Below are 20,952 nucleotides of genomic sequence, written 5' to 3'. Positions count from 1 at the left end.
ACCAATTCCTTCAAGTATGGAATAGACAGAACCAAATATATAGTCAGCCCTGATTATGTGCCTTCACGGAGAGATCATTAACTTAAAGTTAAAGAACACAGATGCCGGCTGACCTTTTCCAAATGTCTTTTTTCCCAAATATGATTTCGGAATGGAACAAGCTGCGTGAGGAAGTAGTGTCCATATTATCAAATGATTCATTTTCTTCCATGCTGTGACATTTTGTATGTATAATATTTCCGCGTTCTTTCTATCTCAATGTTATTTTTTTTTGTAATTACCTGCATGCTGTGGCATTTGTAACTTTTCTTTTTCAACCCCCCCCCCCCCCCCCCCCCCCACTGTAATGCCAGACAATGGCGCTGTGGGTATGATGATAAATAAATAAAAATTCGCTGTGGCTTAGCTTGGTTAAGCCCGGTAATTGCGAAAGCAATATCCGTACCTACGCCATGGTACAGCTGGTAGTGTAGCTGGTGGTGGTGCTTGTGGTTAGACTTGTGGTGATGCATCGGTTATACAATCCCACCCAATCCAATCCATTCCAATCCAATTCAATCCACTCCAATCCAATGCAATGTAATCTACTCTAATCTAATGTAATCTAATCTAATCCAATCCAGTCCAGTCCGATCCAATCCAGTCCAGTCCAGTCCAGTCCAATCCAATCCAATCCAATCTAATCTAATCTAATCCAATGTAATGCAATCAAGGTCAAATGAAGGTCAATGGTGGTCACCGCCGCGGCACGGCAAAGGCGTGAAAGTGCAAGTAGTATTGCTTTCGCAATAATAAATACTTCATACTTCTTAGTGTTCCAATGCAGCGTGTTGACGAGGTAAATACCTAGGCACCACATTCACTTCAACATTGGACTGGACATCCCACATCGAGTTAACATGTGCTATAGCTTGTCGCCTTTTACGCCTTTTCTAGATAAACTTCAAGTCGGCAGCTAAAGCTTTGAAGGAAACTTATCATTAGGCCGGTGTTAGAATACTCCTGCGTGGCATGGGACCAGTTCACAAACGTTCTTGAAGACAAGCTAGACCGCATTCAGAAAAAGGCTTAGGCTGCAAGATTCGTTACAGGCATCTACAACAACGGTATTCGAGGTTCGCAAATCACTCAGAGAAGTAGCATTCCCGCGGAAGAATAGGACCCTAACACTCGGATTCACGACCCCGCACTCAAGTACCTCACACAACGAAGGAAAGGCAGCCCCCCTAAAGAGCTCGCATCCACGCTATCCGTCATGCCTAAGCCGACATCAACAGCGGCTTGGCTGCCTTCAGCACGTCCCCAGCGTGGCGATAATGAGGAACAGAGCCGCGCTCGTCTAACGCCACGCGAGCGGAGTCCGTGAGGGAGCGGAGAAGAAATCCGGGCGGACGAATGAAAGGAGTTGCGCCGAGGCGAGCGCAGGCACGTCGGGAAATGGCCAGCCACCCATTCCCGACGAGAGAGGAGCTGACAGCAGCTGCTGCAGGCTAGGACCAGATTCTTCTTCGTTAGCGTCGACTTTGCACGCAGACGCGCGCGCGCGCAGTGAAGGAGAACATACAAATACGTTATATTGTTGCATACATACGACGACGAAGGCGGCGCTGGTAGACGTGCTGTATGGAACCATGTGAAATGATCAAGCGACTTGATCTGTGCCCCAAATTCCTAATTTTAATCGATATATAAGTGGCGCTACGGTGAAGCAGTCCCGGCAGAATAATCGCTCGGCTAATCCCACCAGTAAACCTTTACTCAACTCAGCTGTCGACTGAAGCAGTGATATCGCTTTGACTGATTGATAGTATTGTCACGTTGTAGTGACGGCAGTCCAGCGCAAAATAACTGAATCACTCGGCGGCGGCGTAAGCAACAAACGTGCTCGTCGGTCGTCGAACTGCGAATGCCCGCCGCTCGCGGCATCGCTCAATTTAAAGCCGGCAAGGAAACTTCCAGATAACAGGTCAAGATCATCTACGGTAATCTGGAAAAACCTAGATGCAGCCTTTCATGGCTGCGAACAATCGAGATTAGTCTGGTCGCTTCTCGCGCCACGAACAAAAGTGATAACGACCCTTTCCTGCTGCCTTGAGCGTGAACGAACACACACTGCAATGATACGTGGCAGTATGATAGTATGACTGACTGATACAACGTCGTGGATGTCTTGGTGGCAGTGTTGCTGTAGTTGTGGGGGCGGTGAGAAATGATGATAAAGCAAGCATTGGTTTACTTGCTTAGCTGACAATACTCGTGGTGACAAACATCCGAATAAGTAACAAAACAAACGATTTTCAGTTGGATACACTAACGGCACCTTCCACTCCTCCATGAGCAAGGTTTGCCACGGACAAAACAGGAAAAGGCACAGACGCTCATAAAACTGGGTTATCCCGGAGCGAAAAAGCAGGTAAACGCTTCAGTATTTTAATTCGCTAACTGAACGCGAGTGCGAAGCTGATACTCCGGCGCTCTGTCCGCCAGACCTGATTTTATGAGCTAAGCAATAATGTGCAGCGACAGTCGAAAGTTTCAAGGAAGAAAGCTTGCGGGCGATAAAACCTCTAGTTCGACCGTGTCAGCGTGAATTTTGTTGGCTTATGCACTATTACAGGACTCTCATCATCAGCCTAACTGTATCCACTGCACGGCAATAATGGCTTCTTCCACGTCTCTCCAATTAACCCGGTCCAGTACCAGCTACGGCCACATTATCCCTATAACCTTATCCGAACACCTGACTTTCTGCCGCCCCCTGCTTCGCTTGTGTTCTGCTGGAATCCACTCCGTTACCCTTAAAGCAACCATCGGTTATCTATATTGTCGTCGCATTAAATGCCGTGCCCAAGCCCATTTCTCCAATATTTCGGCTATAATATCGTTTGCTCACGTTTGTACACTGAGAAATTCTGCCCTCTTCCTGTCCCTTAACTTTTTACCCATTGTTTTTCGGTCCATAGTTCACTAAGTGCTCAATTTAAGTTGGATCATTTATGTTAACCTCTACCTTTCTTCCCAAGAAAATGAGATCCAGTAAGATACAACTGCTATATACTTTCCTCTTGAGGGATACTGGTAAACTGACATTCACGACCTGAGGGTACTCCTGTAATTTTTTTTTTTGCAGGTTGTATACACACACACACACACACACACACACACACACACACACACACACACACACACACACACATATATATATATATATATATATATATATATATATATATATATATATATATATATATATATATATATATATATATATATATATATATATATATATATATATACAAAGTCACCAGAAATTGAGAAACAACAGTATTTAATTCATGACGTCTCGGCTGGAGGACCAGGTTGGTCCTCAAGCCGAAAGGTCGTGAATGAAATCCGTTATGTTTTTCAGCTACCAAGAAATATATATATATATGTATATATATAGTGGGCAACCTGCAAGGTATATATGTAGATATATATATATATATATACACACACACACACACCTTGCAGGTTGCCCACTTGGCACTGCCCACCTTAGCAGGTGGCAGTGCAACTTGTGTCTCACAAGCCCCACCCATGGCGGCAGCACCTGCCATTGGAGGGCAGTGCCGCATCGCATAACCGCTGCGCCGATTGGCCAGGAGAGGTATGGGGACTCCCAGGTATCTATGAATGTAAACTAGAGAATGAACAGTTCCGCATATATGGGTGTACAAAGTCATTATCGCTACCAGAACAACTTCCATCCGTGAACAATGGATCCGAACACCGGAACCGAAGGGAAAACAGAAGTGCTAGCATACCTAATTCACATTTGGCTTAACTACCCAAATCGACCGTCATTTCTTTTTCTCTCTCTGCGGAGACTTTTACGACCTTTTTGCGTTCTCAAGGATGCGGTGGTCGTCAGTGAGAGTCGATAAAATAATTACATTCGGGATGTGATCATTTTACTTTCAGACAACGTGCCTCTTGTAGGAGGTTCACACGTGAGAAACATCTGCAAACTTTTCCTCACAGGTGAAAATCAACTTCTGACTGACGAGTGCGGGTGTTAGTATCGTAGAGCATTGAAATAAATCTTGCTCTTCTGAGAAGGCACGAATTAGCGACAGCAAATGTCACATGTTCTCCACGCGCACCTACAGCTAGAGGCGAAATAATTGTTCTGATTGTTGAATACAGATTATGCATCTTCTGTTCGCTACACTGCTATTTGACACTACATTAGATGCTGTATACTCGTGACATTTAGATCACATCCATGGATACGCATGTGTTCGAAACATGGCCAATTTATCTATCCAATGGTTTTATTTTACGACACGTTTAACGGCACAGGCTCAGGTTGGCAGATAAGGATGTTTGTGGGGACAGTGTGGCTGCACCGAATGGTAGTGTTAATTAGATATCAGAGGGAGAGGCTTTTGTCCTGAAAGAACCAATGCCTGTGGATAAGAAAAATATAGGCATAACGTCACGAGAAAAGCAGGAAGCAGAGTGGGTCAGTGAACAAATGTGGATAAATGATATTCTAGCCTGAATCAAGGAGAAATGGGCTTGGGCATGGCATGTAATGCGAAGGGAAGATAACCGATGGTCGTTAAGGGTAACGGACCGGATGCTCAGAGAAGCTAAGTGGAACAGGGGGCGGCCGAAAGTCAAGTGGGCGGATGAGATTATTGGATTATAGGAGATTATAGGCTTACATATGACCGACGCGAAACTTCTCAGTTATTCGTTGTCCCGGTGATTCTTGCGCCGCAATGAACTGCAGTGAAATTCTGCGCCCTTCCGTTGCAAAAAAAAATTTTAGACAGTCTATAGACTATCCATATGCTTTTGTGAATAAAATCTATAGAGTTTCTACTCACAAATTTTATATATTTACGGCCGTACACTTTTTGTAGACTTTTGTCTGTAGAGAGTGTGTAGACTATGAATTCACAACAAAAATCTGGAGAAAGGCAATATAGTCTATAAGAAGTGTATAAAAAATCTATAGATCATTTTTTATAAGGGTTTATGTTCATGAACCCTTACCATGTCTATGATGCCAGTTCAATGGCCTCCTCGTGAAGTGAATCCGGATAAAGTGCCGCTTCGACTTCAAGCAGGCTACTGCTCGCTTGTCTTCGTTCTTTGTCCGGACATAAAAAGACTAGAATGACTCGTCCCACCGACTTCACGCACCACTCCAGCCACACCCATTATTGGCTAAAACAGCCCATACCTCATGTAAAACCCTTCATCGGGTGCTTTGACGCGGAGGAAAATAGGGGTACTAAATCGAAAATGGAACGCAAAACTCGCGATTTACGAAGACGTTCTTTCTAGCGCGCTTCCTGGTGGTGCCGGAATCATAAGAACTGATTTTTGTTTGTCTCCTTCTCCAATCGAGTTAAGACGTTGCATTTTGTTTTCTTCAGTTGTTTTTGTTCTGACCGCTTCGTTGCTTGATTACCATGATTGTCCTGTCTTCTTTAGCCGTCAGTTTTCTGTAGACCTCCTTTTTCATGAATGAGATAAGGCGACGGTCTCGGATTGAATCTGGGCGATTGAAGCTGCGTACCTACTGTAAGAATATACATTGCTCCACGCTTTGTGAATGGGAACTAATTTGCACAGTTACCATTATTTTCAACCAAAACTGCTTTTTCTCTGCGTGCGCGTCCATGCATGCGTGTGCTTCCGTCCGAAATATTCATTTCGCATTTCATTTGTCCCCGATGTCATATAATCTTACTTGGCATGTGAGACGATTCGCTCTCATACTCGTGTGTATGCGATGTAAGTTATCACCGCTTGTCCTCTTTGAATTAATGCCAGTTCTTTATCTGTGTAAAACATGTTATTGGGCTAGTTTGTGCATTGCTTACCCGAAGAAACTTACCCGAGTTCGTTCCCTGAGACTATCGTCCATTCCTCACTGATTCGCTTCCATAGGATTGTTCCACATTGACTAAAAAATGTTTAAACATGTACATCAGAAGCCAATAGGAATGCGAGGCATGCGCATTAAGGTGCAGGTCCTCAAGTATCCTTCACAAGATCCGTTTCAATGGCTGCCTTCTATGTTTGCCATGGTTATAGTGCGATTACGTCCTGAAACGTTTCGCGTCGTCTTTAAAAGGTTTTTCCGTGCAGCAGGACCCGTTCATTTGTGCGTTTGTTTGCTTCAATGTGCTCTAATTTCATAGTTACGAACACCGTAAGATTGAATATACACGCGGGTGGTATCGGAAGAAGAGTTTTATTCCAGGTAAACAGGAAACAATGTACAGGGGTATAATTAGTACTAACATTCACCTGCCTGGGAACAGTGGAGCAGTTGAAAGGACGACGAAAGTGGAGGGGCAAAAATACGGAGACAAGGTTGCTCAGCTCAGCTGCATCGTTCCCAACTTTTTGCCCCTTGACTCTGTCGTTGCCCTTTTCACTGCTGAAATATTATGAGCAGTGCATCAACTAGCTCCGCTCTCCACCCAACTAACACTCACCTTCGCCCATGGTTTCAAACTTCTCCTTTATACGCCACCTGCCGCGTCTTGCATTTTACAAGCTAATAGTAGCCCGACTGGTGCACTTTTATTTCTGTTCTGTGACTTATACATTCTCTCTTTGATAATACACTTCAGTTGTTAGTTCAGCGCCTGTGTACTCGCGTCATGTCATGTCTTTCACGCCGTTTCCTTCACTTAACATAATATTCGATGTAACGGAAGATGGTTTGGTTTGGTTTATGGGGTTTAACGACCCAAGGCGACTCTGGCTATGAGGGACGCCGTAGTGAAGGGCATCGGAAATTTCGACCACCTGAGGTTCTTTAACGTGCACTGACATCGCACAGTACACGGGCCTCTAGAATTTCTCCTCCAAAGAAATTCAACCGCCGTGGCCGGGATCGAACCCGCGTCTTTCCGATCAGCAGCCGAGCACCATAACCACTGAGCCACCGCGGGGTCCGATGTAACGGAAGAATATTTTGTTGTGATAACGACAGAAATTTTGTCGGGACCTTCTGTTGGAGTGGCACAACTTCTTGTCCCAATTCTTGTCACAGTGGCTCAGTGGTTATAGCGCTCGGCTGCTGGCCCGGAGGACACGGGTTCGATCCCGGCCGCGGCGGTCGAATTTCGATGGAGGCGAAATTCTAGAGGCCCGTGTACCACGCGTGTAGCCCAGGTGGTCGAAATTTCTGGAACCCTGCACTACGGCGTCCCTCATAGCCTGAGGCGCTTTAGGACTTTAACCCCCATAAACCAAATCAGTATTGTATGTAGCGCTGCGTGGTTTTTCTAACTGCGAAATAAGTTGCCTTTAATCACGACAAATTTCCTGTTGGCGTGAGATCCTCTCATGGCAACAACAGCTTGAAATACTGCAAGAAATTCTGTCACTTCACTAAGAACCTCTGTCTTTACAAGTAGAACCACATAAATCTTATTGCCGTATTAAAGGGCACACTTGGGCGTAGCTTTCAAACCTAAAGTAGAACCAGGAAACAAAAACATCGTCCAGCTCTCGACATGTATGCCCGGAAAGCAGAATGTCTATCTCAGAATGCGGTGGCGAAGCTTACGAGCTCTTCAGGACTCAAATTAATTTCCCACTTGGCACGCATGACCGCAAGATAGATGTTCTCTCCGCGTAGTTAGGAAAGCTACATGGAGGCGGGAATGTAACAAAAAAAAAAGCCGACGCACCATCCACGCGCTTAGGACAAGTATGAGAAAAAGTTATTTGAAATGTGTCCATCCTTTTTAAAGTTAGCCTAGACAGCAAAAAGCGCAGCCAGCAGGAAAATGTGAAGGCTGAAACTTGCTTCCTGAATTCTGGTGATGTGTGCACGAGCTGCGTGATTCTGGTCGCCATCAGCTGTAAATGTATAGTTGTAAATTTTCCCTTACATCACAGCAGCTTTTCTTTCTTGGTGGTCCTCAGGGTAGAAGCGTTTATATTTAACGCAAGCCACTCCTCGAATGCATATCTAAGCTTCTAACATCCGAGAGTTCACGCTCGTCTGATAGGATTGCGTGGAATCTCAAAGATCAGAGCCATAAATATGTGCGCGATGCAACCATCTGGCAACTGTTTTTTCTTTTAGGCTTACTCTACGAAAAGGATACTTCCTGCCAAGTGCAACGAACCAGACAGGTCAAAGCGATGCGCCAAACATCAACGCTAGCAATGAAAAGCATTGTCAAGCGTTTCTCTTCTTTTTCACTGCATCAATGCGTCCTTCGGGCAAGCGTTTTTTCACCGCCTGTCAACCCACTCCACGCACTTTACTCGGCGTCACCGGGCGCAGCACCAAGTGACAAGGCTAACCACCAACACCGCAAGTACCAGGACACGTTCAAAACTCGGCTGACCACCACCGCTGTTCGGTCCTATGCCGTCCATGCGGAAGCATGTCCTGCGTATCCTGTTCAGTTCGTTGCCGCACGTGACCCTCGTGACTGGCCCGTCGCACGCGCAGTCCAGGAGCCTGTGGGCCTTCTCCATCTGCAACAGGACGCGTACGCTGTTGCGGCAGCGGTTCGAACAGTTCTCCGCCACACCCTCGAGCACCTCGTGGCAGAAGCGTCGGTAGTAGTCCCACGCCACCGAGCACACCGGGTCCAAGACGCAGTCCTGTGCCATCTGCGAACACTGCGGCCTCGAGGAGGACGTGGACGATGAGGAAGCGATCACCGTCAGGCCACCGGGGATCTGGAAGCCAGCGGTGGCGTTGTTGGCGCCGGAGACGCACGGTTTCTGCCACCAGCAGGGCGCCAGCCGCAGTCGCAGAGCCCGGCAGAAATCGTCCGGCCCGCACTCACAGCCGATGTACGCGTAGCCTTCCTCGGTGCTCGCCAGGGAGACGAGGGACTGGCGGCAGTGGACCGAGCAGCGGCCCGGCGTGCGGCCGGCCAGCTCTCGCCTGCAGTCCAGGCGGTGGCCGTGGAAGGCCATGCCGCAGGTGAGCCGGCCGATGCAGTCCTGCTCGGCGTCCTCGCAAGTCAGGTGGCGTCGCGCGGAGGAGGCAGAGTGCGCGCTGACGACGCTTCCGCTACTGCAGTCCACACCGCCACCTCCTCCACCGCTTCCAAGCGCGGCGATGAAGAGGCTGGCGAGGAGCACGAGCATCCGGTTGTACTGGGCAGGGTCTGGCTTGAAGAAGAGATGCGTGCTAACTTTCACCATTCGAAACTCGACAGATCAGAGGCTGGCGTACAGTAGGCATTCACGGGTGAACCCCCGGGGCCCAAGTGTCAAGTCAAGAGAATCGTCACCGCAAGGAACTGATTGAAATGGAAGGAACGTGGATGTCTGGTACGAAGAAGGAGCACCAGGAAGCGTCGTTTCAGTCGTTTACCGTCGTAGTTGGAGCCCTGGCGAACAGCAGTAGTCAGAGTTAAGAGCAACACAAGCTAAAATTTTTCTTTCTCGTCACGCACTAAACGGCGATAGTAATAGAAAGCACTTCTCGAAGAGACGACACCTCCGCTATCCCGTTCAGTTAGACGTTCGCACGTAGCGTTCCGGATGTCCTCACCCAGCGAGTGACAGCCCCGTATTGCAGGACGGGGAAATTCTGCTTTCTTGTGAAAGACTCTCCGAAGATTTCTTTTTTCTTTTTTGTGATTGTTTCCAGTCAGAGTTTGCCCTCATCACTCTTTCGCAGGCGCGACTTCGGGCAACAAAGGAGCTTGCGCTATCGTCGTTTTCCGTCTTATCGAAGCACTTTCCCTAAAAAGCTCTCCACTGCTTTCTTCATCTCGCTTCTTTTTTTCTTGAACAATATTACAAAGTCCCGTAAACACTATATTTCTGCTTCCGTATATTTTTTCTTCCGATTTTTTCGACGGTGAGTTATTATGCTCGCTGTAAAAGCATGAAAGGATCCATCCTGCGTAGCCACAAACGGAAGCCGTCAATACTGCAGCAATCTTAATCGAACGGTTCGATCTCTTTCCGCACCGCAACTAGTGAAAAGAAGAAAAAGGTCCGTTAAAGACGCAATGCTGAGACGTGCGCAAGCTACAGCCGCTCTAGAAGTATATCATGAAGTAGGTTTCGCTCTCAATGGGACCCTAACCCCGTTCTTTAAGGTTTCAGGAGGAGCTCGATATCACTTCAAGAATCTACGTCTCATTGATGAAACTGCTATCTTCTCGTTGGGACCACGGAAGAGCTTCTTTGTCCCCGAACTTTCCCAAACCGGCTGTTGAAAGCACCTGACACCGGTTTTATGTTTGTTCCTCCGGTTCTTTTTCAGTCAGACCGCAATGTGCAGTCTATTTTCGGCGCTGTGTTGCAGCTGAGGAAGATTCTTATCTTACTGAGCTATCTAGACAATTGTGTGACAAAACGCACGCGCTTCTGCGGCCATATTTTCGCTTGCACTTGTGTCTGGTTTAAAGGTTCCTTCGCAACTTTCTTTATGGCCTCGTCTTTAACTATTACCTTTCTCTGGGAGCACAAATGAGCCGAATTTCTATGTACTTGTGAGGTGGCGATGGACTGTTTTAACGGCCGCGTGGAGGCGTGCCGGATAATGTCCGTTCTAGAGCGACCCTTCGAGTTCAGCGCCGTTCACATGTGTGGGTGACGCACATACGATGCACGCGTTCGCTCCGTACCCCGTAAAATTGTTTGCTTTCCCAGCCGGCGTTCAGTGCATGAAAAGAGTCATGCTGAACATACTAACAACCTTCAAGGCGATTCCATGTTTCCGCACCAAGCTTCTACTGGAGCCATCTTGTTTCTTCCAGGAATGGTTTGCATCCCGTCTCTCGTTAATTCCCCGAGTGCAGCATAACCCACAGTTTGCCGCGCATGCTTCAAAGTGTCTGTCATGCACGCCCGATGTCTTGTCTTCGTTCTTGCGAAGAAACTACCTTACATGGGCTATCTCGGCCTCATCTGCTGCTTTCGTTCATTCCCCGTGTCAGGTTATCGCGCCTATAGTTTCAGAGTTTTCATTGCGAGCTCTTGACAGACACACGGGCCCGAGTTCCGTAATCTCGATGAGGATAACTGCGATATTTCTAGACGAATTGCTCCGGACATCGGATCATCAATCCCTCCCTATTCACCACGACTCTTGGACTGACAGAGCACATCCCTGCTGCAACCGCTTGCCGACTAATGGGCGGCCGATACGGTCGGTGGGCAATCAAACTCAAAGCAAAGTTTGCTCGCGCTCTGCCATCGACCAAATGTACACTTCCAACATTCTCTAGCGATGTCAGAGTACAATGCAGGCTTGAGCTCCAAAGTTAGTTGACAAACAGTCAAGCATTAGGAGGAAGGCGTAGTTGCGGTCGCTAGATTATTTCCTCTATCGCGTTCTTCGTCTCTCAGTCACGGCGCATATTTTCCCGAGATACTGAGAGAGGATGCGGAGGCCAGCTACTAGTCTAGAATGCTGCGATGCGGTCCTGATGGTCAGTGTGGAGCACATCGACAGCTCTTATTTCATTCTGAAGTTCTTCAACGTGCCCATTTAAACAAAGGAGGGTGTTACGACGATCATCACACTCATCAAACTTCTTGCACCAGAACCAACAACTTGGTGCGAGGCTCTTTGATTTACCTATTTTTCTTCTTTTTGTCTTTACTGGCTGGCCGTGTTGACGGAATTCCGCTCAGCGACGGCAGGCGCCCTGATTTCGAACCTGGGTGACCCAGCGGATCCATTCTGTCGCCACGTAGGAGCAGAGCACACTCGCTACAAGCTGCGGTAACAGAGCACTGGGTCAGTATTTGCGGCCATGTCTTCACTCGGCTTCTCCTAATAAGTCTTTCCAGATACTACTGAAAGAAGGGAAACATGGAGCACTTTTGCATCGACTCAAAATATCTGCTTCTGTCCTCCATCTCAGAAGCAACCTCGTTCCTCCCGTGTATGTTTTGGCTAGACGTTGCTCTCAAATTTCGATGGTGTCTTGTCGCGCTCTTCGTTCAATTTTTTGCGCCCTCTTTCACTTTTTGAGCATTGCTGCACTCGCATTGCACTCGCTGCCAACCGCACAGGTGCCTTTGAGCTGACTTCGAGCCGTTCGTTGACCTAATGCTACGTTTCTACTTTCCAAATGTCAGCAGGTATGAAACCGGCACGAATAGAAAACGTGGCCGGTTCTTTAGCCGTCTTGAAGTGCGTGTTACGGTACTATGAGATTAAGGCGAATTCATCGGCACTGCAGGCTACGGCGTTTGGGGAAACAAACGGATAGAGGAGAAGGCGCTTGCGCTGCCCAAGATGTCTTTGACTCCGAATGTAACGAGGCTGTCCTTGTTGTTGCGCCAGTATTTGAAGATCAATCGGCGTGTGTTTACGTTGATACTCTAGTTAGAAAAGCTTTCTTATCGTTATCCCTAAGAACGGGAGGGCTTTTCTATAGACGAACGAAGCCGTTTCTCACTTGAAACTCAGCTTTATATCCTTCCTTCTGTTTATCTTTTTCATGCATTCGCTTTCTGGCGGTGGAAGCTCAAGCTTGGATGTCCTTGGCCATCCTAAGGTTGCACCGCCAAGCTTTTCACTCGGGATATGAGGTTCTTACGAGAGCTGCATTTCCGTGAACAGGGTGGTTCCCCACAACGAGGCGATTCAACAGTCCGGGCTCGTAGCCGCGTTAAGCCTCCTACGTATCCACAAAATACTTCTTAAATGAGCTTCACTCGCAGCCTGTTAGCCGCTTAGCCAACCGTCCGATGAAGTTCGGCAAGCCTACGTACCCAACATGACCTGTATTCGCAAGCGGTAAAGCTTCAACTCCTGCAGCAAATTCCTCCCTGCCTCAGTTTCCTGTCAGCCCGAAAATCTTACACTAGCAGACTTCGGTTTCACTTGTGGCTTCACTGCACAGTACTGCACAAACGTGTACATCACACACGTTTTGGAGTCACACAATTCGCACAGTGATCCCGACAAGTAAAGTTTCCGGAAGCGCACGTCTTCTTACCGAGTGTAAATGGTAATCCTTTTCTTTTCTTCAGTCTCTTCACTCCCAGAAGCACTGTGGCTGTAGAGGTCCCAAGCACAAACTCGCCGAGACGATCCGCATAGCACAGAAAGTTTGAAAACGAAGCACAACCACGGTATTTTCGCCCCTGTGATGACCATAAAGCAACGCCTATCCAGTCTGCTTTATGCAACAGAAGTGCGAAGCGCCCGATGAAGTTCGGCAAGCCTACGTACCCAACATGACCTGTATTCACAAGTGGTAAGGCTTCAACTCCTGCAGCAAATTACTCCCTGCCTCAGTTTACAGTCCTGTTTCACTTGTGGCTTCACTGCACAGTACTGCACCAAAGTGTCCATCACACACGTTTTGAAGTCACACGATTCGCACAGTGATCCCGAAAAGTAAAGTTTCCGGAAGCGCACGTCTTCTTACCAAGTGTAAATGGTAATCCTTTTCTTCAGTCTCTTCACTCCCAGAAGCACTGTAGCTGTATAGGTCCCAAGCACAAACTCGCCGAAACGATTCGCACAGCACAGAAAGTTTGAAAACGAAGCACAACCACGGTATTTTCGCCCCTGTGATGACCATAAAGCAACGCCTATCCCGTCTGCTTTATGCGACAGAAGTGCGAAGCGCCGCAAAACGAGTCCACAGAACCGAGACGAGCACACGCCTTCTTCAGTCAACGCCGGAATGCATTCTTGGGCAAAGCTGGAAGAGCCCCCTCCCGGAGCGCCGCTCGCTTCGGGAGCGCGGGATGGAGTGACTGGCCTTGCTCCCGAACTCCCGCGGCTCCCGCATGACGGCGGGAAGGTAAAGGGGTGCGGAGCAGAAGGGGGAAGGAAGGAGGGCGGCCTGAGAAACTGGGACAAAGGAAAGGATGCGGAGAGCGTCAGCGGAAGAAGATGGAGGGTTAAGAGAGCGAGGGAAAGAATGGATGCTTTCAAGAGGCAAAGCAGGAGAACATGGTCGTTAGTGGGCAAGGATTGGTGGTGTGGAAATGAACAAGAACACAATTGCGGAAGAGGTGCCGCCGCTGCCTCCCGATTGTTCCAGCAGGATTCCTATAAGAAAAACACGAAACATGGCTGCTTCTGGTCCCCGCATTGTGCGTCCGCCTGCTAGATGCATAAAAGAAACGTGACAATTCGTAAGTTTCCTAACATGTGCGCCAATTTTAATATAATTTTAATTGATCACAACTTATCAATGAACCAACCCGAACTGTGTCATCGTCATCGAGCCTGTTAGATATAGCGTGTTAGACTGGAATAAGCTTCCGAATGATGTGGTTTGTGCACCTGATTTCGAAGGTGCTGTTGAAACGATAATCTGATGTATTTCTTCCAGGTCTCGTGCGTTTACCAGCGATGCGCCATCACTCATACTACTTGTAAACTCATTTAGTCTTCTTTTAATATGTTGTGTTATCCTTGCTGACATGTTTCCCAATATCTTCTTCGCATGTGTTATTGTATGTAGTAATATCCCCCCTACAATAATGCCTCATGGGCGCTGTAGGTACTTTCAGTAAATAAATAAATAAATGAATAGCGTTAACCAACTCGCCAGACCTCGTCACTTGTGTTTCGTACAATCTCGGGTTAAGCGATCATTCGCTGCTTCATTTTCAACAAAATATTTCTGTTCCTACTGGCGTATACAAGTAAAACTCATCAGGGATTATAACAAAGTTGATTTTGTTAGTATTAATAAGCAGTTATGTCTTTTTTTATTTCTTACTAGGGTTTTCTGAGCGCTCAGTCAACGCGAACTGGAATCTCTTTAGAGAAAAGGTTCCTTCGTTCGTTAACACATTCGTACCGATAAGAACTGTGAGGACTAATAAGAAATCTCCGTGGTTTACCCCGTCGATAAAAAGACTTGCTAACAAGAAAAAACGTCGCTTTCGTTCTGCTAAGCGATAGAACTATCAGCATCGATGGGAGGCGTATTCTAGTGCAGCAGCAGCATACAGAACAGCCTTAAAAAACGCTATGGATTCATTTTTTTAACCACGCTCAATCTTCGTTGCTGATGAATAACGTAAAAATTTTTTTGTAATGTAGTCAACAGGAAAGATGCTTCTGCTCTCCTTCTTAGATCTCCAAATGGCGCAGGCTCTTCCTGTGGATGATTGTGCCTCTGTATTAAATTACATATTTCCTTCGTCTTTTTCGGTCAGCCCAATTGCTACCATGTTTCCTGATTTTCCCACCACATATTTTTCCTTGATGAACCCAGTCGTTTTTAACACAATAACAATTTTATGCGCAATTGAAAGGCTTAAGGTGTCCTCATCCTGCGGAGCTGGCAACATAAATCCGAAATTTTTGTTCAATACAAAATATCTGCTCTTCTATAATCCTGACTGAACTTTTTGGGCAGTCGCTTGATACAGGCTGTGTACCCGATGGCTGGAAGGTTGGCGAAGTAATTCCTTTGCCCAAGTCTGGCAATAAACACTCTCCTATTGACTGTCGTCCAATATCGCTCACTGGCATTCGGTGTAAAATGATGGAAAACGTCATTTTCCCTCATCTTGCAAATTTTTTAGAAGCTAGTTTTTTCTACGGCAATTTTCAGAATGGTTTCCGAAAAATGTTCACGTGGGAGACTCAGCGTTTATGTTTCACTTATGGCCTCCATTAGATTCTTGACGATGGGTCGCTGGCATACCGGGTATTTCTAGACTTTTCTAAAGCTTTCGATAAAGATTCGCATGAATTCTTTCTCTTTAAACTGAGCAGATTAAACTTTCATGGCTGCACTCTTTTCTAACTAACTGATCTCATTCGTAACCGGAAATAATAATGACTCAGTTTTCCCCAGTTTTCCCCAGAGTGTAGCTCAGAGTTCATTCCTCTGACCCCTGCTTTTCCTCATACACAAACGACTTGCCGGAAAACCTTAGTTCATCAATTTGTCTCCTTGCTGATGATTGTGCTCTCCATCGTAAAATTAGCAACGAATGTGAGGTCTCTATCTTACAGTCCTATATTAATAGTATTTGCGAATTGCGCCAGCGTTAACATATGGAGCTAAACATTAGCAAGTGTAAGCATAAACGTGTCACTCTCGTCAGCACTACAGCTCCTACGTACAATCTCAACAATGTTCCTCTTGGATCTGTACAGCTCTTCCTATAAATATTTAGGTGTTCGCGCAACTAGTCACTTGTCATGTAAACTGCGTGTCCAACACGTAGTTAGTAATGCTAATCGTACGCTTGGCTACATTATAATAAGTTTTTCACGTAGTCCTAGGGCACTAAAACTTCACCTTTACAAAACTTTGGTTCGCCCGAAACCGGAATATGCACCTGCTGTCTGGTACCCAGGCATCGTTCCACTCACCACTGAACTGGTATGCGTGCGGAGTTGCGCATCTTGCTTTATATTCTCTATCATCGTACTCGTAGTGTGACTGCCATGAATGGCTCCCTACCATTCCTCTTCTAGCAGAACGTAGACAATTATTTCGCCTATGTTTACTTCATAAGATCTTCCACTACAATCTACATTTCAGACACAAACTTCTAACCCAACCATCCTACACTTCATCACGTATTGATCACCGTCATAAGGTAGGAATTCACGTCGCACTAAATACTGCCACGACTCTTTCATTCCCAGCACTTTAAAAAGTTATAATCGCCTTCCTCGTGCCAAGGCTGAAATTACGGATGTCATTGCCTTTCGCGCAGCTGACACGAACCTTTCTTGCTCCAATCTTTAACAATGTATTTTTGCTGTTGTATTTCTTTTCTTTTTCTTTTTTTAAACACATGTACTGCTTTGTTGGATTGCTGCCGGTTTCGTACGTTGGTATCTCGTTCCGCAGTCGTGAATATTTATTGTTTAATGACTATTTAGTTTTGGGTTATCTTTTTACAGTTTTGTGTTTTATGTTGCTTTGCTTTCACCCACTCCCCTCTGTAATGCCATTGGGCCCCGAGGGCAAATAAATGAATAAATAAAATTACGCTTGCCGCCGCTTACTCTTTTATGCCGGATCTACGTCACATGAAGGGCGTGGCCTGCTTTTCTCTCTCTCTCTCCACCACCTGCGCTTTCCAAGATAGTTCTGCTTTAGTGTGTCTTGCAGAAATGTGGGGATGAGTGTGCATAAAGGATAGGAAATAAATGTGGACATTTAAGAGCAGGATGGCGTGATGTGCTACTTGTTCGTCTGCGTCTTCTTGCCGCAAGTACGTACTTAGAGGGAAGAGGTTGGCCACGAGATGGCATCGCCTTCAGAAGAAGAAACCGATGGGGGAAGAAATTTCCCCCATCACTCCGGATGGATCTGCGTAAGAATGTAAACATGAAAAAGAAGTGAGCGTTGGTACTTCATACTGCAACCACCGAGAAATACGTGTTTGGACGCAGTGATAAGCGAGAAAGGAAAAGTATGCGCAGAAGAGCGAACTGATGTAGCAAACCAAAACCACCATTATGTCTCGGGACTGGTGCGGTCCGCGTCGGCATTCACGTATTCAGCTAGGAGTTGCAGGGCTTTCTTTGTGTCAGCGACGTTGAGAAAGCGAGCCACCAGCTCTTCCCACTTGATGGGAAAGTGCGGGCTATCTTTTTCGCGTTCCGCTGGGTCATCACTTTGGTTGTTTTTTGTGTATCCTTTTCTTATGCCCTATGCTTCTCTCTGCCTTCTATTTGTTTATCCGGACTGGCATCAGAAGTAGTGCGGTGTGAAGTGGGTTTTGTGGTAGGCTCCTTCAAACGCCATTTCCCTTTCTTCCTTTTTTTGCCTTTTTTTACCCTTCGCACCGCCAGCACGGCTTTCACATAAGCAGTAAGTCGCTGCACTCGTGACCTCGTTTCCCGCTGGACGGCGTCCGCTGCCGCTGCTGCTGCGTATTCTCATTCGCCTTCTTTTCTCGACGCAGGACTCAGCGTTTGCATTTAACGAAAGCCGAGTTCAGATGCCCCAAGTTCTTGCTTTAACCACTTCATAGAGTCCTGAATGCTCGGTGCACAAAAAGAGCTTTCAATTCTCGAAACGCTCGAAGTCAGCATTTTTTTTTACGAAAGGCTTTGTTATTTTTTTTATCCTGTGTTTAGTAGTTTCTCTTACTGCTGAGCTGCGTCTTTCTTCTCTTCTCTTGCCATCCTTGCAATCTCATTTCCTATAATGCATTTTTTTTCCTTGCTCTCCGTGTCGCTGTGCTTTAAGTCCCTGATCGATCGATTCCCTTCTTTTCTGTGCCCGCCGCCGCGGTGGCTCAGTGGCTATGGTGCTCGGCTGCTGACCCAAAAGACGCGGGTTCGATCCCGGCCGCGACGGACGAATTTCCATGGAGGCGAAATTCTAAAGGCCCGTGTACTGTGCGATGTCAGTGCACGTTTAACAACCCGAGGTGGTCGAAATTTCGGCAGCCCTTCACTACGGCGTCCCTCATAGCCTGAGTCGCTTTGGGACGTTAGACACCACAAATACATAATACTCTTTTCTGTGCCCTCCGTTTGGCCTCTGCTGTAGCAGTTAATGCACACGCATAAGCGCGCATGCATTCATCGCGTGTCTACATTCGAAACACAGCGTTCCATCTCTTTCAGCCACATTTTTATTGCGAAAACAATACTACGCCAGGTCTAACCGCTCGTCGCGTGGTCCGTGGACTCCCCTGCTCCTCGAGGAGCCGCCGCCGCGCCTAACAGATGGTGTGACGTCAGCCTCTCCGTTGCTATGGCGACGCGTGACGTCAGCTTGCTCTCTCCACCGCAGCCAGGAGGAGCCGGTCGTGCCGCGCTCCTCGATGAGTCTCGACATGGAAATCACCGACGAAGAGTCTATATCTGAATCTAGTTGCGCCGCCGCGGTGGCTCAGTGGCTATGGTGCTCGGCTGCTGACCCGAAAGACGCGGGTTCGATCCCGGCCGCGGCGGCTGGAATTTCTTTGGAGGAGAAATTCTAGAGGCCCGTGTGCTGTGCGATGTCAGTGCACGTTAAAGAACCCCAGGTGGTCGAAATTTCCGGAGCCCTCCACTACGGCGTCTCTCATAGCCTTAGTCGCTTTGGGACGTTAAACCCCACAAACCGAACCGAATCTAGTTGCTCTACTGCTTCTATTGCTTTCGGAACCAACCAGGTTTAACCAGAGCTAAACCACACCAATTTTTTTTTTCCTTTGATCTGCGATCTCGACAGCTGCCAAAGCTTCGCAGCTTCTTCACGCCTTTCTATCTCTATAGTCTAACATCCCTGATTTTTTTCCTTGCTTTTTACAAGGTTTTTGTATTTTACGCAGTGGTTGAGTGCCTTCGCCATCTTTTGTTATATTTAAGCGTGGACTTATTTTGACACGCTAGAAATGTTCTTTAAATGGAGCTCTCCTCTTCGACTTGCGTAGCTTCTCTGCCTTCTAGACTTATAGTCGTTTAACCCACCTCATACCATTGCTGTTTGTTTTCTTTCTTCGTCCTTTCCTTATTTTTTCTCTCTAGTTCTGATCAACCCACAGAAGATGCACCGAGGGGATTTCGCGAAAGAAGCCATGTTGTGTCGCTGAGATTCTTAGACCAGGCCCGTTGTGGGGCTGCCAGAGTTCCCAGGGCTGTAGAGCAAATTAGTCAAGCCGATGCCTTAACCACCGGAGCTCTTCTTCAAAATAAAATTCATTATTTGCACCGCACAATCTACTCAGGGGTCGCAGTCTTGGCAAGGCAGGCACCTTTCTTATTGACCATCAAAAAACGGCGCACAGAAGAACAGGGAAAACACAAGGAGAACGGACAGGACAAGAGCGCACAAGCAACTGATGCGTGATCGTAGAAATACCTCTCACTCGGTGAGCATGCGCCAGGAAATTCAGCACGTGTCAACAAGATAAAAACCCAGATAAAAACGTGACGTAGGTGTACGATAGACATACGGACTAAACCCAGAAGAAAAAAAAACATATAATAGACAAGAGTTAAGACAAAAAAACCTACCAACTGTGGTGACCGAAGCACATAATCAGCACATTCGAACGGCGAAAACTGCATGAAAGCTTCTGCTATCACATACCAAGGAATTTGATTTCTTTTTCCATGTTCACCGAGGGAGAGGTGTTTCTACGACCACGCAACAGTTGCTAGTGCGCTCTTGTCCTGTCCGTTCTTCCTGTGTTTTCTGTGTTGTTCTGTGCGCCGTTTTGTGATGGATCGTTACCAACTAGCCCAACTTTCTGCTCTACTCAACTTATTGACTACCCTGATCAGGCTTCTGTCTCGTTGGCTATCGTGCCCGGCCAACTCCTACTCAATCAGTGTGCATGCGTGCCTGAAGTTGCGCACGCAGTTCAACACGGTTTGGACGAGTGGCGCACTATTGTAAAATAACTCTACCGCCCTGGCACTGGCGAAGCCGCAAGAACCCGCACGACATACAATGCAGCCTTCATCTTCTCGTCCTTGTGGTTTAGTCGCTACAGCGGTATTTTTCTTGTTGTTTTTAAATGCGTTGAAAGGTGTAGTAAACATTCTCCTAAGGCGGCAACTCCGTTTTTTGCTATGAAATAAAACCTGTCCGCAAAAATAGAAGGAAAAGAACGTAATTTAAAGGGCAACTGAAGCGATTTCAGAGTTCGATGAGTTTAAGGTTACCGAATGAGCGAAATGTGCAGGTAAAGCCTACGAAATTGTTTTGCTCTAGCACTTGAAATGGTGGCGTAATCGCCGAATAAAGTCGTCGTTGGTGTTCAGGCTTCTCTGAAGTGCACAGCGACGGGCAGAGGCCCTGATAACGACGTCACGTATAACCGCACTGCGTTTCCACGGAATAAACGGTTATTCCATGTAAGAAAACCGACGCCATTGAAGGTGAAGTTCACGATGCATGTAAGCTCACGACGAACAGCAGCATGCAGGCGTAAGCAGTGGATATTGAAATTCAGGCAACAATGACGTCACTGCCGAGTTTCCTCGCACTCCTCCAACGTAGTGAGGAGAAGCCTAAACATATTCGGGGTTTTAATCGACGATTATGA

General features: G+C 46.9%; 1 protein-coding gene across 1 annotated transcript; it reads right to left on the bottom strand.

Annotated features, from left to right (window-relative positions):
* Positions 1–8,124: 8,124 nt before the first annotated feature.
* LOC149332781 (growth arrest-specific protein 1-like) lies at positions 8,125–9,196 on the bottom strand. Its single transcript, XM_089555882.1, has one exon. It carries the CDS (start codon positions 9,190–9,192, stop codon positions 8,302–8,304), a length of 891 nt encoding a protein of 296 aa, XP_089412008.1. The 5' UTR covers positions 9,193–9,196; the 3' UTR covers positions 8,125–8,301.
* Between the last annotated feature and the right edge of the window lie 11,756 nt (positions 9,197–20,952).

The sequence above is a fragment of the Amblyomma mixtum genome, chromosome 8 (genome assembly GCF_055824585.1).
Source record: "Amblyomma mixtum isolate Tamu chromosome 8, ASM5582458v1, whole genome shotgun sequence".
NCBI classification, from domain to species: Eukaryota; Metazoa; Arthropoda; class Arachnida; order Ixodida; family Ixodidae; genus Amblyomma; species Amblyomma mixtum.
Note: the sequence above shows the minus strand (reverse complement) of the source record. Positions and strands in the feature narration are given on the sequence as shown.

Excerpts from the sequence above, each read along its gene's own strand:
- LOC149332781 (XM_089555882.1), bottom strand. The coding sequence starts at position 9,192 with ATGGTGAAAGTTAGCACGCATCTCTTCTTCAAGCCAGACCCTGCCCAG.